Source organism: Melitaea cinxia, chromosome 28 (assembly GCF_905220565.1).
Source record: "Melitaea cinxia chromosome 28, ilMelCinx1.1, whole genome shotgun sequence".
NCBI classification, from domain to species: domain Eukaryota; kingdom Metazoa; phylum Arthropoda; class Insecta; order Lepidoptera; family Nymphalidae; genus Melitaea; species Melitaea cinxia.
This window is the reverse complement of record NC_059421.1, coordinates 7,623,186-7,642,500: the sequence shown is the minus strand read 5'-3', so window position 1 is coordinate 7,642,500 and position 19,315 is coordinate 7,623,186. Positions and strand designations below refer to the sequence as shown.

The 19,315-nt window shown below is 34.5% G+C and overlaps 1 protein-coding gene across 1 annotated transcript in view; it reads right to left on the bottom strand.

Moving 5' to 3' along the window:
- Positions 1-19,315, bottom strand: part of LOC123667500 (neutral alpha-glucosidase AB) — a 36,850-nt gene that overhangs the window by 16,932 nt on the left and 603 nt on the right. Inside the window, exons 2-5 of the mRNA XM_045601391.1 lie at positions 17,918-18,045; positions 17,370-17,580; positions 5,567-5,575; positions 2,542-2,653 (exon numbers count right to left, since the gene is read on the bottom strand). Coding sequence (XP_045457347.1) covers positions 2,542-2,653; positions 5,567-5,575; positions 17,370-17,580; positions 17,918-18,045 — 460 coding nt within the window. The remainder of the gene's footprint in view (positions 1-2,541; positions 2,654-5,566; positions 5,576-17,369; positions 17,581-17,917; positions 18,046-19,315) is intronic.

Here is a 19,315-nt window from a genome sequence, read left to right as displayed (position 1 = left end):
GCTGTCATGTATTCGCAGCCTCCCACTCCTCGTCTGGATGACGATGACACTCTCACTCGTCTGGCCCTGCGCCTCGTGGATAGTCAAGACACGCGACCCCTCCCCTTTCCCGTATCCCCGGTCCACCAGCAACTTCTTCTCTTCCTGCGTGAAGACCAGGTATAGGGTCCAGTTCTGTTTTGCAGAGATTTGCGCGCCCGTGAAGCTTTCCACGCGCAGGGAACGGATTATTGGGCTTGAGCTATAAATATCTTTGTAGACCTCGCTGATGGCGAAGGCGACATCCTTGGGGTTTCGGTGCGTACAAGACAGCTCCCACGATATGCCTGTTATCAGGGTTGGTCTGCTGTACCGCATCTTGAACAGGTTTTCCCTGTCGATGTACGGTAGCTGGTTAATATCTCCGATGAGGACCACCTTCTTAGCCCCTGATAGTCGGGCTGCCATCACTATGGCCCCGAAGTGGTTCATGAGGGCTTCATCTACCGTAAGACGGCTGATTTTTGCGCCCCCTCGAAAACCATTGACCAGTACGGAGGCCATAGTGCGCACCTTAGATTTGGCTTTAACGCCATAGCGGCGTACCAGCTTCTCCTTAAGTTCTTTGGCAGCCTCGACTGTGGTCGTAATGACGACTTCCTCGTCCTCATCGAATTCCCCGACTATGCGAGTTGTCTTGCCACATCCTGGAACCCCATTTATCCATTCCAGTGAAGGTAGCCCCCAGACCACGGAAGAATCATCGGCGTCACGGTCCCCCGTGATGGTTTGAGCCATCCGGAGTATCCGATCATCCAGCATTACTCTCGTGCATCTGGCCACTACCACCACCGGGTCCCCTGGTGGTGTATTGAACATCTGAGGCTCTTGTTCCTGCCCCTCAGACTCGACCGCGCTCACGAAGCCTGCTGTGATGTTATATGCAGCCATATACCTCCCCGACATATTTCCTTTGAGTATCTGTCGAGTGTCGTTGTTGTAAATGGCTGCTTCGGCTTCTTCGAGTTCCACCTCCAGTAACTTTAGGTTGTTGTACTGGTAGGTCTGCATGATCTTATTGCATGTGGCCAGGTTCACCTCTCGGTTTGCCTTTGTTATGGCCAGGAACTCGGTAAGGGCATTTTGCGCGTGTTCAGACGGTGTGGACGCTGGTCGAAGTTTTGGTGGTGTTACTTGCCCCATATCGGCTCTTGTTCGAACAGTTGGTGGCGCCTCCGGGTGCTTCGAACTTTCGTCCTCGGTGAACCTTTCCAACGCCTTAATTTGCCGCTCTCTTGTATCGACCTGATTGGGGGACAAGTGGGGCGGTTTTTTGCCTCGTTTTGGGGAGATCGTCGATTGGATAAACTTCGCCATCGACATCAGGCTCGGTTTCGGTGTGGCTTTTGTCCGATTGCTTAACTCAGCCTTTTGGGCCTCGACCTGTTTCTGTAGGCGCTCCGATCCGCTGGGTGTGGGCTCTTCAAGAGCCGGCGATGCGGGGGGTTTAGATGTCCTGATCTTGGGTTTTAGGTAGCCTAGATCCTCCCCCCTGTCTTCGTATATAATGACCTCGTTGTTCAGTGAGGCCTTTAGACACCCGTACCTATCTGATACGTTGCCTTTGTCATATCCGACTCTCATTGAGTCCACACTGATCCTTCCGGGGGCCCCACCGGAGGCCTCGTCCAGCCGCTGTAGCCACAAACTTGACTGCGCGAAGGCAGACCTTTCTCCTTCCTCGAAAAGCACGATTGTTTTATTTTTCAACCGCACCAGACGGTAAATTAAGTCGTCCTTCGGTTTTTGCGCAAGCGCCTCGATCTTAGAGCGCTTTATGCTTGTGTTTTGCGTGCTACCTGTCATCAGCAGGGCAAGCCCCGGCGAGACCACCAGACGATCCTGACCTTCGGAGCGACAAAAACTCATTCCGACTCTCTCCGCTTCGCTGTCCATAAACAGAGCCACGCATCTGGTCTTTATTCCCACTTCACCGCTTCCTTTCCATTCTTTGAACAAGGCCACTGGTGTTTTACTGTGAGTAGGTTGCGGAGGTACGTTTTTATTGGCTCTCTTCTGGAACAAACTCTGCAGAGAAGACGGTGTGGTCTGTGTTATTTGGCCACGCAGCGTTTGGGTATTCAGGGGCTGAGAAGCAGTTGCCCCAGGCTGGTAAACGGTATATGGGACACGGTATATGGAACGGTATATGGGATGTAGATTTATCTAGATATTTTGTACCGTAATTATTTTTCTAGATAGCGAAAAATTTATCAATATCTTTGCCAATTTTTACCTAAATCTTTAAGATCAATTAGTCTATGTAGGAGGGAAGAGGTATAAATGAATCTCCGAAATGTATGAACGCGTATAACTTCGGAACGACTGGACCAAATTCCAAACATATTTTAAAAAATTAAAACAAATCAATATATTCATATAAAAAATAAATATTGCAGTACAAAGTTCGGCGGATCATCTAGTAACACGTAAAAAAATATTTTTTGAGTTTAGAAAAGGGTCAAAATATATGAAAGAAACAGAAGTTACACAAATTCTTACCATAAATATGGTCCGCATCAGGGAAAGAGATGTCCAAAGAGATAGCTTCATTTCCTCGAGGCTTGCTGTCATGATGAGATTTGAAGTTTTCGCTCCAAGCGCCCTCTTCTTCCTGAAAAAATTAGCTATATTAGCCAAACATGCAAGCTATGATAACATTTAACAATAGTATTTATTTATATAAACTTTTTATTAACACATGACATACTTATACGACATTACTTAAAAAGTAAAGTAACGTAATTAAAGTAACACAAACCTCTGTTTTAGAAAATGCACGCATAAATAGTGTTACGTTTTTTACCTTGTATATGAGTTTAAAATTAAAAAGAGTACCGACAATTGTTTTTTCTCTCAGCTTACACGAGGAACATTAAATTAATTTATTGTAATATATTGTTTTCTAAGTTTACGCGAATTATGTATACAATAGGTTTAAAACTGAACTTAAACTATAGCGATTCTGGTTGACTGGTACTTTGCATGTAGCTTAGGGATTGTTTTTATTACTACGTGTTGTTTAATTTAATCTCTCTCGTATGTATTTATCCTGAACATCTCATACCTTCAAAAAAACGTTTTTATATGCCTTTTTTTTTGAAAATCTTATTATATCTTTAAAATTTACTTATATCAATAATTAGCTCATTACTTGTGACTTCGTTGGCTATTTTGTTTACGATATTACCATAAAGGATGTAATTATTTTGTACGATACCTTAAAATTTTGAAATATATTTATTTAATACAAATAATCTTATATATAAAAATGAATCGCAAAATGTGTTGCTAAGCGCAAAACTCGAGAACGGTTGGACCGATTTCGCTAATTCTTTTTTTAAAATGTTCCTTGAAGTACGAGGATGGTTCTTACGGAGAGAAAAATTCTAAAAAAAAAAATTTAAATTTGCTGAAAAAGTCTAAAAACAACACTTTTCTATACTCCCATACAAAAGATTTGTGATAATACTTAAAAGTCAATTTGAACTTTAATACCATACGATAAATTTTGTGTTAGGCGATACGAAGTTCGCCGGGTCAGCTAGTATTAAATAAATATATTTCATTAGGTCTATAAAAATCGATTCAGCCGAAATTAACTGTAATTAGCAGACCACTAATATGAAATATACACGTTATTATTATATATATTTTTAAAAATATTTACAAAAAGGTCGTTTCTATTACGAACAAAAAGGACAAAGGACAATTATTTATTCGTATAGATATAGATCCTTAGAGATAATCAGACAAGGCACAGTAAAACCGACACATTTTAGACTGTACATAGCAATATGAAATCTTAATGCATCATCTTCTTCGTATCAAGTAAGTTCGTAATCAATCAAGGGTATCAAATCAAATCAAGTCATTTTTTTATCATAATTCTAGAAAGTATAACAATATCATAGAGGAAATGTCTGAGACGCTCTGTACCTAACTGTACCTTTTTTTTTTAATTAGTCCACAAAACTGACCATAATCGTTTAATATATGCAGTTGAATATACTAGATATTGACATAACACGCGACAAACAAAATAAAACAGGTAACTTAAGCATAGTGCAAAATCACAAGTAAGGAATACGAAAATGTTAAAATACATTTAAATCAATATTTAGCACCATCTGTAAAACTAAATTTCTTGAAAATAAATGATAAAATAAAAGAAAAAAATATAATAGCATAACCTATTACATCTTTTTTCGTTGTTGTTGTTTTAAAATTTATCCCCAATAGGGAAAGGCAAAGGACTATAATCCATACAGCCTAGTCTGAATTTGTAAGTTTCGTTCTGATATATCAAAAGGCCGGAGCCAAGTCTGAAGTAACTTTATTGTTCTTCTGATTCGATGACTGGTAGAGTAAGGCCGAAACCAAGTCTGAAATTTCATATTTTCGTCTACTCTTCTTTGTCTATAAGTGATAGGCGAGGTCGAAACCAAGTCTGTAATAGGCCGAAGCCTGAAATATCAAAATAAAATTTCACATCCGATGAATGAAGGTCCTGATCCTGTTTCAAATATCATTGATAGTATTGCAAATAAATTCAAATATACTAGTATAGTTATCCAAATTAGTCAATAAATCTTGTGTATTGCGCGGGACATTTTTTGGTCCAGAAGTTGATAACAAGTTGGCTATAAATAAGAGGCGTTCCAGATTAAAAGCGGAGCATTCAAAAAATATGTGATCTAAAGACTGTGTAGAGTTGTTGGTGCAATGTGGGCAAACGGGCGATGAGATGATACGCATACGATTCAAATGTGCATTAAATCTGCAATGTCCAAATCTCAAGCGGCATAGTATTGTATAATATTTTCTGCTTCTATGTTGATGCGATTTAGTAAACCAAGGACTTTTTCCAATATCTTGATTTATCTGAGCATACCAAGATCCTTTTCTTAACAAGGTTTGTCGCCAAAGATCACGCCAATCAGATAGGATTTTTGATTTAATAGCAACTAATAGATCAGTGTATGGTACGGCAACATTCTCATCAACAGGGCTGCCGCTGTCACTGTCAACAATTGAACGTGCCAGAAAGTCCACATGTTCATTTCCCCTTACTCCTATATGTGAAGGTGTCCACAATAATTTGTTGTTGTAGTTTCTTCTGGATAGTTGATAAAGGAGATGTCTTATTTCTAAAATGATGAAGTTTGTATTAGCACTGAATTGATAATTATCTAAAGCCTTTAGAACGCTCATACTGTCAGTAATGATCAGCCAATATTGATTAGTTTGTTTTTTAATGAATTCTAGGGCAGCAGTAATTGCTAGAGCTTCAGCTGTAAATATTGATATCTCCTTTTTCAATCTGACGCCTTGGCCAAACTTCAGATGAGGTACATAATAGGCCATGGAAACATTTATATCATTTTTTGATCCATCTGTGTAAACTTGTTTGAACTTATCAGAGTATTGTGCTATGAGGTTGTAAACTTCCTGGCGCTCTTTTAGCTTATGGTCAATAATAATATCGATTTGATTAATAAGACAGTCAAACTCCTTTTCGTAACACATCCAATTGCTAGAACTGTGTATTTTGTGTTGGTTATTTAGATTTAACATGAATGAATATTCGAAGAGAATAAATGGGTTATTAGAAGTTAATGGAGCATTTACAGGATATTTACTATGTAAGTAATTAAGCTTTTTAATTAGAGGATGATTACTAATGGAAAACAGTTTTAGCAAAAAACAGTATTTCAAATATTTAAATCTAAGGTGTAAAGGGGAAATGTTGCACTCGACCTGTAACGAATTAATTGGGGTTGTTTTCATGGCGCCAGTGATAAGTCTCAGGCTGTGATTTTGAATAATATTTAATTTGTTAACCAACTTGTCATTAGCAGAAAAACATAGAAATCCATATTCAAAATGACTGCGTACAAGAGATTTATATAGGGTAAGAAGGATTTTTGGATCAGAACCCCAATATGTTTTTGCAAGAGACTTTAAAATATTAAGAGCCTTAAGAGCTCTATCAACTATGTGGTCTACATATTTGTTCCATGATAAGTTATTCATGAATATAACACCTAAAAATTTAACTTCATTTGTGATAAGAAGAGATATATTATTATAGTTTATTTTAATTCTTTCAGACCCTACTTTATTAAAAACTATGACTTTAGACTTTTCAAAGCTAATGTCCAATGCAAGATAATTAAAATAAGAATTTAATTTAACTAAAGCTTCGTTTAACTTAAGATTTAGGGTAGTTATATTATTACTAGAACAATAGACTACCAAATCATCAGCAAACTGTAAATTGTATATATGAGAGCCTAGAATTAAGTTTAATCTATGTATATAAAGTGTGAAAATCAATGGACTCAAAATGCTACCTTGACATGTACCTTTATGAGAAAGCCTTGGACCAATAAGTCTATTATTATACTTAACAAATACCTTCCTACTGTGCAAAAAATTAAAAATCCATTGTATAACTTTTACAGGTAAACCAATCGCAGCTAATTCCGTGGATAGAATATGATGGTTAACATTATTAAAGGCTCCAACTACATCGAAGAAAACTCCAGCGAGAGCTTGCTTTGATTGTATAGCATTATAAATATCAAGATGTAAGTGAGCAATGCTCTCCCTTGAAGACCTGCCTCTTCTAAAACCAAACTGATTAGAAGGTAAAATATGATTAGACTCTATGAAATGTTCCAATCTTTGTTTTAAAAGTTGTTCAAATATTTTTCCCATGCAAGAAGTCAATGCTATAGGTCTATATGAATCAAAGTTAAACTTGTCCTTGTTGGGTTTTAAGATAGGTACTAAACAATCAACCTTCCAATCCATAGGAATAAGATTATGCTCCCAAAGAAGATTCAGGATATTTAATAAAATTAGTTTAGATTGAGAAGACAGGTGTTTAAGCATTTTATATGAAATGTAGTCAAGGCCAGGTGTAGAGTCTTTTCTGGATGAAATAGCAGAATTTAATTCGACAATGGTAAAAGATTTTATAATAAAATTTTGATTAGGAAGAATATGGCAGAAAGAATTAAGATTAAAGGCTGGCTCTACAGTATCTGGAGTATATTTTTTGAGAAAATCAAAGATCCAAGAATAGTCAGAGTTGTTATGGGAAGGTGGAGAATAGCTTTTGTTAAATTTTCGCATATACGTCCAAATGACTGATATAGGAGTCGATCTGTTAAATTGTTCACAAAGTTTTATCCAACTGTTTCTTCTCTCATTTCTGATAATATATTTTTTGGTGGCTTGTAGTCTTTTAAAATTAATGTAATTAGCCTCAGTGGGATCAGATTTAAAAGTCAAATAAGCGTTTTTGCTATTTAATACGGCTTTGGTGCAATTGAAATTCCACCAAGGAAGAAGTTTTTTTTTTTTATTTAAGTTAGAAGGAGAGCATGAAGATAAAGCTGTATTAACCAAAGAGTGCTTAGAAATAAAAGATGATTTCCACAGTGCTGAGTGTAAAATATCTGTAAATTTTGTGTAGTTATGAAGGGGGTCTTGTGTATCAAGAGAAAATTCAGTGAGCAATAGTTGGACATTTAAATTATAAATGTTCCAATCAACGTTGTTCAGGTTAGGGAAGCAGGGTAGTGAGCTACTATTGGGAATAGGAGTGGCATTGTAATGATTGTTATTAAGTAAAATTTTTGTGATTACAGGAAAGTGGTAGCTGCCTAAGGGATCGTCATGTACTGACCAGTCACACTCTAGAGCCAATGAAGGTGATACTATGGTTAAGTCAAGAGCATTCTGTCTCCATATGTGCGAACCAACAGTGGTCATACTTCCGTCATTAAGTATAACCAAATTATTGTTATTGATAGACTCTAAAATGTCTTTGCCTCGACAATTAGAAGTAGAACAGCCCCAGGCTGAGTTTAGGCCATTAAAATCTCCTGCTAGGAAGATTGGTTCTGGTAAACTTTTAATTAACCTGTCTAGTTTAGATTTAGAAAAAGCAGGATTGCAATTAGTTGGACTGTAAAAGCTTATGATAGTAAGTTCTTTGTTGCTAGAGTATTTTATACGAACAACAACATTTTGAATGGAGTCATCATAAAAAGTATCAATTTTAGAATAAGAAATAGAGCTATGTATTAATATGGCTACGCCATTGTGGGTGTTTCCTGAATCAAGACGAATTACATTGTAATGACGTATCTTAAATTTTTGACAAGGCTTTAACCAAGTCTCACAAATTAACGCAATGTGAATATTTTTGTCCAAAAGGAAATAATTAAAAATATGTTGATTGTGTAGAATACTCTGAGCATTCCATTGCACAATATTTAAAGTATCCATAAAGTACAAATTATTTATTAGTAACCTTTTTTAATGTATCTTGCAGGACATTTTTAATATTTTGGGAAGAGATAGGTATTTCATTATTTTTGTTTAGTGTTATAAGTTTTACTAAAGCTTCTGTAATAGATTTGAGTATTATTTCGGAATTTAAAAGAGATAAGAACTGATCAGTTTTGTTTAATGATGGAAAGTGAGAGCTGTTTAAAACATCAACAAAGCTTTTTTTCTGAAATTTATCTCTGTTAAGCTGGATTTTTTCTTTTTTAACAGGGCATGCAGGGGATATGGCAATGTGATTGCCAGAGCAGTGACAGCAACTGGCTGCAGTATAAGGAGTCTGACAATCTTTAAAATTGTGACCTTCGCCACAAATGCTGCATCTTTGTGAATTTTTACAGAATTTTGCAATATGACCATATCTTAAACACTTTAGACACTGCTTTACTGGCGGGATGTACTGCCGTACTTCGAACCGCCAGCTGTTGAGGTCCACACTATCTGGTAAATTGGGACAGGAAAAGGTTATAGAAATTGTTTTTGTGGGGATTAATTTTATTTCTCCATTTTCTCTTACACGTCGCATAAATCTACGTATAGATATAATATTTTTCGTGCTAGTTAGAGCTGAATATATTTCTTTATTGGATAATTCTATAGGCACATGAGAAATTACCCCAGTGACCTCTGTAGCGGCAGCCGGAAGGGAAGCTTTAAGTTTGTACCCATCAAGATATTTTTTGTTGCCTAAGACCGCGTTAGCAAAAGCAGGTCTATCAAAGATAACTCCAACTTTACTTTTATTAATGCGTTTTAGTTGTTTCACGCCTTTATTATATTTTTTTATGCTATTAGCGAGTGTCATCATGTCTCTTGTTCCGATTGGCTTGTCAGCCTCTGTACTCTCCAGGAATACAATATAGTCAAAATTACCCCCGTTCTCAGGGTAGTGCCGCACGTAATCGGCTACCCGAAACGGGGCATACCTTTCGGCGTCTGTTAGCTCAACAGATTTTATGGACTCGGAGTCGGAGCTCAACGAGTCGTCCTCAGCGTTACCTTCCTCCTTCTTTTTCCTTTTCTTACTTCTCCCCATCTCTTGATTAATTTATAAGTATTTATTTATAAAAAACTCCAGTGAATGAATTATAAAATTAATAAAATATTTTTGAAAAAAAAAGACCGCCTTTTCACTTCAAAGTTCCCGCGCTTTTCCATCTTTTTTCGAAAAAAAAAAAGAAAAAAAACAAACGTTATAAATTTGGTCATATATCGTCGTATGTTATCTGTAGAAGTAGGTACCAATCGAAAAAAAAAAAAAAAAATGTTTTAGTTAATTTTGTAGTAAATATCGTTAGAAGTACTAAGAATATAAAACAAGTGCTTTTTTCTTTTTGTTTTTGTAATAATAATTATTAAAATTGTAAATAATAAATAAATATCTAATAATTATTAATATTCAATAAACATTGCTGCGTTTGAAATGTATACATAAGTAGACAGACGTTTGTTACTTTTCACATTGTAATATAACTCGGTAACTAAACATATAGGATAGCTAGATATCCAGAAAAACACACAAGTTACATCTATCCCGATTTTCCCACGGGATCGAAAATTACGTAGGTGTAATCGCGAGACGCAGCTAATCTTAGTTTGAATCAACTAGTACATATAAAAAATAATATACATAGAATCGTGGCGGGAATTGAAACCACATCCCTTCAGCACAAAGCAAGGCCACCAACTGTATCAAAAGTAAGTCAACCCTAACTACCCACACATACTTTTTTTTTAATCTCTATAAATAAAAATGTATCACCAAATATATCGACGGGCCCGAAGAACAAAATCGTATCTGCAGACTTACCAAATTACAGTATGTAGCTTAGAAGTTCTGCTGAAATACAATCATTTACTACTTACGCAAATAAAGATGATGTTTGGAAAATCATTGTAAAAGCTAATCAGGAACTTTGTTTATTTATTTCTACATGTTTATAAAGACTTTAACTTTTATTTTAGGCTTAAATTAATTCTTATAATATTATAGGGATTTGTTCTTCGGAACTACCCAGCACTTATCTAAATATACGGTTTTTTTTTTAGGAAATTGAATAAAAAAATAGTAACCCATGTGAACATATGATGTTCTTCTCAGATAATTTAGTCGACAATATAATAGTATGTGCACATTTATATTAAAGAAAACACATTTATTTTTTATAATCAAAGCTTTAATAATATAAAAGTAGCACAGTGGGATCTTCGTTACAAAACAAACGTCACATAGGTGTTAAAAATTCTCTCATTATTACGAGATAAATCATCATAAAATATATAAGATAATTGTGTTTGCAGACAAACGAAAAAAAAAACCGACTTCAATTACATCGACAAGTAATACAACGTAGATCGACGAAAAAAATAATAGTCAAGTAACTACGCGTCATCAAAGATTACTCAAAAAGTAGTTATCAGATCTCGATAAAATTTAAATGTGACCACATGATAAATAACAGCTTTTGGTTAAATTAAAAATTATCAAAATCGGTACACCCAGTAAAAAGTTATGCGGATTTTCGAGAGTTTCCCTCGATTTCTCTGGGGATCCCATTATCAAATCCTGGTTTCCTTATCATGGTACAAAACTAGGGATATCTCCTTTCAAACAAAAAAATCGGTTAATTCAAATAAATTTGAATGGGACCAAATGACACACACCTCCTTTCGATTAAAAAAAAATTGTCGAAATCGGTCCACCCGGTCAAAAGTTCTGATGTAACATACATAAAAATAATTGTGTTTGCTCGCAAACGAAAAAAAAACCGACTTCAATTACATCGACAAGTAATACAACGTAGATCGACGAAAACATAGTCAAGCAACTACGCGTTATCAAAGATTACTCAAAAAGTAGTTATCAGATCTCGATAAGATTTATATGTGACCACATGATTAAGCATCAGCTTTCGATTAAATTAAAAATTATCAAAATCGGTACACCCAGTAAAAAGTTATTGCGGATTTTCGAGAGTTTCCCTCGATTTCTCTCAGATCCTGGTTTCCTTATCATGGTACTAAACTAGGGATATCCCCTTTCCAACAAAAAAAGAATTATCAAAATCGGTACATCCAGTAGAAAGTTATGCGGTATAATACAACTTAGGTCGACGAAAAAAGCGTCAAGTAAAAACGCATTATTAGATATAACTCGAAAACTAGTTGTTAGATGTCAAATAAATTTAAATGGGACCAATTGGCACACACCACCTTTCGATTAAAACAAAATTTGTCGAAATCGGTTTACCCGGTCAAAAGTTCTGATGTAACATACATAAAAAAAAAAAAAAAAAAAAATACAGTCGAATTGAGAACCTCCTCCTTTTTTGGAAGTCGGTTAAAAAACAGTCGAATTGAGAACCTCGAGAGAGAAGAAGTCTGTTAAAAATAAACTTTAGCAAAGAATAAACAATCACTCTTATTTCTTGGTCCATTCGGGAGATTACTTATTTAAAATCACAGTTTCAATTACAATTACTAGTTAAGTCCTAAACTTTCTACTTCGTTTTTATATTTTATATTAGTTTTTTTAATCACAGCAAATTAAAATTAAATCAGTCTCAAACTTTCTATCATTATTGCATAAATAATATTATGGTTAAGATTCATCGTCATATATATCGTTTCTTTCATCATTGCAATCAAAATTATAATATGGTAAAGATTTAAAGAATACTGCATTGCATGAACTTATGACACCAGAATCACACATGCTCAGTAAATCTTTATATTTAGCTTTGAGCATACTCTAATACAGGTAAAATATCAGCTGTGTTTCTTGTATCGCTGCGAACAATTAAGTATTCATAAGTTTCTTGGTTTAAATCACACTTATAATACAATTTATTCGGTTCCGATTTGTCAACGAAAACTTCCATAATCTTAGTCCACAATATTTTCTGTTGTCTAAAATTTTTGTTCAACAATTTGTCATTTACGTGAACCTTAAAATTAAGAAAAATTTGTTCTGTCATATTTTTTACTACATACGGTTCTCCTTCTGTGTTTGCCCATCTTACAAGTAAACACCATTCATCTAGAGTGTAAATCGTTTTTGAAGAAGAGGACCGCTCTATAAGGGCATGCACACTTTCTCTCTTGTTTTGTGTATGTCCCTTTTCAAGGAATCGATGTGTGATTGATGCCTTGTACTTTTTGGCTGCATACAAATATGAAAAACGGACAAATCTATTCTGATTTTGGCCAGCAAAACTATCTGATCAGAAACGAAATTCTTTGGCTCCTTGTTCTATATGTTTTATTTACAATTTCGCGATATTGACGCGTGGTTGTTTATTGAAGCAGTCAAGTCTTTTTTCTTTTGTTATTTTATCCCCACAATTATTCCTACAACTACAGGCCTTTCCCATTATTTTTTCACCAACAAATTTACCTCGCTTTGATACATGGCTCTTTCCAAGCAAACTTTTTCTTTTCACGTCAGACCAGTCTTGCTTATGTACCAAGCGTTTCTTTGATCTTTGCTTTCGCGTCATTTCTAGTATTTAAGTTAGAGGCACTAATGTTTAGCAATCGAATTGAATCAACCCAACTAGTATGATCGGGACAAAAAGGGTCATTACATTTTATGTGTATATTCATGGGGGAAGGCATTGGAGTAGCTAAAACCATATGTATATATATATATGGCGCAGAAATTCCAGGATCTTCAAATTCTTTAATTCTTCAATGTAAACAGCTGGTGAGCTATTGAAACTAGAGGTTACTTCTATATTTAATGGTGTAAGCACTTCGTCAGTATGTGAGGTTTGTACTAAATGAGGAGGTGGTGAATCAGATGCTCGCAGTTGGCCTGAAAAATGCCTAAGCCTAATACATTTGTGTGAACCTTTTAATCAAAAACATCATGCCAAATTTCTGCCATATCGACGTCGATATTCTGAGCCGCTGGCGGCAAAGGAGACGTGTTGGTGTTACGTTGACCGGCAGATTCTGTCAAAATGAAAATAAAAATGTATTTAATTTGTGTGGTATTATATTTAAAAACTGTTGATTAATATTGTAGTTATATATTTTTTCTTAAAAAGAGGTTAAATTACATACTTTTGAGTAGAACATGCTCGCATGTTAAAACTTATACGACAAACAAAATCGTTTATTTAGATACAGCAACATTTTTTGGGTACAACTTCATACAACAAGATCGTATGTGCTTAAGCGATGAATGACTTTAATCTGATTTTTGTCGAACAAAAACTTATGTGAAACTACTGGGGTAAAATTAAATACACCACAATTAAGTATTTTCGTGTCTATAAAATATAGGTTAATGAAATATGTTGATTATTAAGGAACAATTACATGGGTTATAGATTTCTGTAGAACAACATTGTAAATTAACAAACGACCAAAAGATACGCATTTTAGATAATTTTGGTAAATTAGTTTCTAGACTTATAAAGTAACACCAGTAACTATTTTTTTAATTACCTTAATGAAAAAAAAATATCTATTACTTACCTTGTTTAGAGATTTCTTCGTCCTCGTTGCTACAAGTAGTTGGATCGTCACTAATTTTATCAAAAAAAGGGCTAAATTTAATATTCTCTCTTTCTAGATACACCTAGACATTGTTACAGTCAGTTATTACTCACGAAACCTGAAATTATGATATTAAACCGAATTCTCGAGGAATTCTTGATGTCTTGCTAAAATGTTCGACTTTGCCGAGTACAAACACGTAAATGACGATGGGTCGCGACACGCGCGGTTTCGGTGTGTAAAGAACAAGCTCGTATATGTGAATACATGTTTGTTCGCTGCAGTACATTGTAGATAAGATGATGTTCGCTTGAGTATTTAGAAAAATAAAAGACCAATAAATTAAAAAAAAATATTGCCATGTAGCTTTTTGCATGTTTAATACGAATCAATAATAAAACAGATTTCATCTTATTTTTCCATAAGATTTTGTTCTTGGGACCCGTCGATATGTACGCGCATAACTTCCGAATTACTGTAATAAATTCGGATAATTCTTTTTTCGCTTCAGCCTGTAATATCCCACTGTTGGGCACAGGCTTCTTTCCCCATGTAGGAGAAGGATCAGAGCTTAATCCACCACGCTGCTCCAATGCGGGTTGGCAGATATATTCCCTACTATGAGTAACGATCGCTATCAGGTGTATACGATAACAACCGGGACCGACGGCTTAACGTGCTCTCCGAGGCACGGTGGGGAGACCCACAAGGACTGCACAAACACCCAGACCACGGCAAACACTTGTATGGCCAATACAAATGTTTGTCATGTGCGGGAATCGAACCCGCAACCGCCAGTACAACGGGTACAATCCATGGCTGTGACCGTTGCGCCAACGCGGCGTAATTCTTTTTACAAGATCATTATTATTAGGGTAAGAATTGTATTAAAAATAATAAAAAAGTTTACTTATTTACGAAAAAAAAAAGACTAGCAGTACAAAGTAGGTCAGTTAGTAGAAAAAAAATATTATATATAAAATAAAGGGCGTATATCTTGTCATAACTGGTTATAATATAATATTACATACTTTTGATAACTGATTAACCGAACCCCGTGACCTCACGTAGACAATTAATTAAATATAAATAAATCATTAAGTATTAATCATTCCCGTTACACGTTAGTTTAATGATTTTGAACTTTATTCGCAATGATATAAAGTATTGATTAAATAAAATCTCTTGTTTGTAAGTGTTTTGTAATAATATTGTTAATTTAGGCTTTGTTATTGACTTAAGAGACGATTCGAACACTCAATATTATAACAATTTATTAAATAATACTATTTATATAAAAAATTCTCGTGTCACAATGTTAGTTAACGTAGGTACTTCTCCGAAACGGCTGGACCGATTTTTATGAAATTTTGTGTGCATATCGGGTAGATCTGAGATTCAGCCAACATCTATTTCCATACCCCAAGGTATAAGGGGGATTAAGGCAGTTAATAACATAATTATATGGCAAAACAACGTTTGTGGGGTCAGCTAGTTTAAATATAATTACTAATATTACAAATCTGACTGTGTTATTTTTTTGTTTCAATTTTCACAGCTTGACCAATAAGCAGAAATATGTGTCACATGAGCTTTTATACACGATTTAGTCTCGCAACTCGTGGGTACCGCAGCGAGTAATTTCTGTAACGCTCATGTTTGACCGTATTTATTTAAAAAGTTTCGGTCACCAACCCGCCTGCCCAGCGTGGTGACTATGGGCAAAGCACATGAGTTCACATTATTTTTGGCGTAAACTATGTCCAGCAGTGGACTGTATAGACTGTAATGATGATTTAAAAAGTTTTGTCATTGTTTATTTGAAAATTGCTATATTTATGAATATATATATATATATATATATATATATATATATATATATATATATATATATATATATATATATATACATATATACATATACATATATACATATACATATATATGTGTGTGTGTCTTTCGAATAAAACAACGCAAACGTTGTTTTGCCAAATATTTTATCATTATAACCTTCTCATTCCCCCCCTATAACTTAGGGGAATGAAAAATAGATGTTGTTTGATTCTCAGACCTACCCGTTTCGGAGGTGTTTAACTACAAACACCGCGACACGAGAATTTTATATATTAGATTAAAACCGATCTCGTGCGTTATAGAAAACAAGTTCAGATAAACGAAGTTCTATCAGTCACGTACTGAGATAAATCATTAGTACGTTGACATCAGGCCGAGTGTGGCCACGTGAGACGTCAGTCATCGGTATTCCGTTGATATAAGTATCCTAGATTGAAACTAGAAAAAAACATTTACCTTATAATAAATAAATAATGCCGAGCCTAATGACGCCGCGTTGGCGCAACGGTTAGAGCCATGGATTGTACCTGTTGCGTTGGCGGATGCGGGTTCGATCCCCGCACATGACAAACATTTGTATTAACCATACAGGTGTTTGCCGTGGTCTGGGTGTTTGTGCAATCCTTGTGGGTCCCCATCGTGCCTCGGAGAGCACGTTAAGCCGTCGGTCCCGGTTGTTATCATGTACACCTGATAGCGATCGTTACTCGTAGTAGGGAATATATCCGCCAACCCGCATTGGAGCAGCGTGGTGGATTAAGCTCTGATCCTTCTCCTACATAGGGGAAGAGGCCTATGCCCAGTAGTGGGATATTACAGGCTGAAGCGTAATACGTAAATAAATAACTGCTCCATAACCAACGTGGACCCAGAAGCATGAAACCCTACGTTTAAGAGTCCGGAAATACCCACAACACACATACAAATGGCCAGACCAAGACAAAACAGGGGGACCAAGATAAACTTTCGAGATCGAAAGCACAAAACAATGGCAAATAGTTTATAGTATGGGTACAATGACTATATTATAATTTTTATATCGGATATCCGAAATAAAAATTACTGTCAGTAACATCCGATCCGATCGTATCCGATTTAAAAGGTTTGAAGTTGAGTATTAGCCGAGTCTAAATAAGACACCTGATAATGGTTTTCTTTTGGTCAGATCAAACCGCAAAGCTTAGGTTAGGCTAGAAACTTTCCGAATTTAACGGAAAACCCGAAATAGGTAAAATATTATTCATATCCAAAACTTCACACTCATAACTTGCCGGTGCGAAATAGTGACTCCCTTTTGTGGACCGTGTTTCCAATTTACAATAATATTATGTAAATTGGACCGTTGGTTTTGCACAAAGAAAACGTTTTCGCCACAACACAATAAATACATTACAAAACAATGTTTATAAACATTTAGCTAAGACAAAAAAACAACACTATTTTAAAATATATTCTCTTAATACAAAAAAGTTAAAACAAAAAGGTGGAGAGAAGAAGGGTGGGTAGTTTAAAAAATTTCCATACTGCCAAAAAATCATATTATAAAAATAAATAGTAATATTATCATCAAAAAGACACATAAAATGACAAACAAAAGCAACACTCACGTCCACATTCCCTTCATCGTCATCACCGATTCTCTCTCTCCTCACCCTGAGCGGTTCCACCATCAGCTGGTTGTTATCATTCAAAACCACTGCTACTTCACCGTTCAGATCCAGGAACTCAAACTTCAGCGGTGACACTGAGATGACCACCTTGTGTCCTTGAGAGTTGGTTAGCGTCAGCTTGCCATTTTCATTTGATACTAGTTTTAATCTAAAATAGTATAAGACAGAATCAAGATTTATACACCCAAGCTAAATTATGGGGTACTAACTAACCCTAATACTAAACATTTCGTTTTACAAAATATGTTGTATCTAGTTCCATTATTGGTTGATCATTAAAACCAGAACTAATATCTGAAGTTTTGAACGAATATTTGTCATAAGCAGAGATCATTCCCACTGAAGCCAATGAATGCTATCATCACTTTTGTCAAAATTACAACATTGTGACATTGATGTCATTCCTTTGCAAAATCTTTTTTTTTTATCATACTACAAATAAAAAATATACAAATATATTATTTTAAATGAATAAATTATCTTACGAATCTCCTTTAGGCTCTCCGGCTAATGCCAATTCAGGCCTGTACCGCGGGTACAAGGGGTCGGCTTCATCTAACTCCACTCGGAATGTACCATCCGCAAGAGCTGACAGTTTCAATGCATAACGCCACTGTAACAAAAGATACGATTAGAGTTTAGAATATATTATACATATGAATTAAATAGGATCTCCTCCTATAATTATGCTCAGAAACACAAAACTCTTTTATGGAATTTATTGCAGTTTGAAGAAATTAAAAACATCAAAACAATTTCAATATGTGATCATATTGTTGTTAAATTTCATACTTTAAAGAAAACATTACAACTTTTATTGTTATAATAAAAATATATCAAAATTATATGAACACTAGCTGACCCGGCAAACGTTTAACACTATTAAAAAATAGGAATTGGTGGTAGAAGGGTGAAAATTTAGGGTTGCATATATTTTTCAATGCGAAATAATCATTATCTATACTAATATTATAAAGAGGTAAAGTTCTAACTTTGTTTGTTTGTAGGGGGTAATGTTCGCAAATACTGATCCAATCATAAAAATTCTTTTACTATCAGAAAGCTACACTATTCTGGAGTGAAATAGGCTATATTTTATTATTATTGAAATAAAATTACATGAAAAATAATAGTATATGTAAATAAAGTCGGAGAAATACAAGCTAGATGAAAACTTTACTATATATATATATATATATATATATATATATATATATATATATATATATATATATATATATATATATATATTGTTTTTTTTTTTTTTTTATGAAATTAAATTAATTATATTTTTATATTATTCGATAAATAATCATAAAACAGTAAATTTGTTTTATCTAAATACATTATAGATTTTAATTTGATTACAGTCCGATCTGCTACTATTATATAGTATAGTATAGTAAATATATTCTGCGGTACATATATTACTCTATATATATTGCAGCGATGCGTCGCCCAAGGCTTGTATTGTCATTCAAACAATCAGGTTTATAATATCAATATAACATAATAAATATTTGTAAATATTTTCACAATATTGCATATAATAAGTCAGTAAAGTAAGCCAGCCATTAGTATCGCAACTATAATTTTAATGTTATCAACTAGATAACAAAATAATAATTCATGTAAAAGATAAAATTCTGATATAAGATTATATATTATGAAAACAATAATTATAAAATAGTATTACAGTCAAATTAATTTAATGTTATTTATTCCTAACTTTATGACAATATTATACAGAATATTAAAACAATAGTCTCTAATAAAATTGTTTTAGACAGTCTCGGGAGTAACAAATTTATTAAAAATTGTAGGTATTTTTAAATCATTAAAATAGTCTTGACAGTAAAAGGTTTAATTTTTCTTTCATTTTT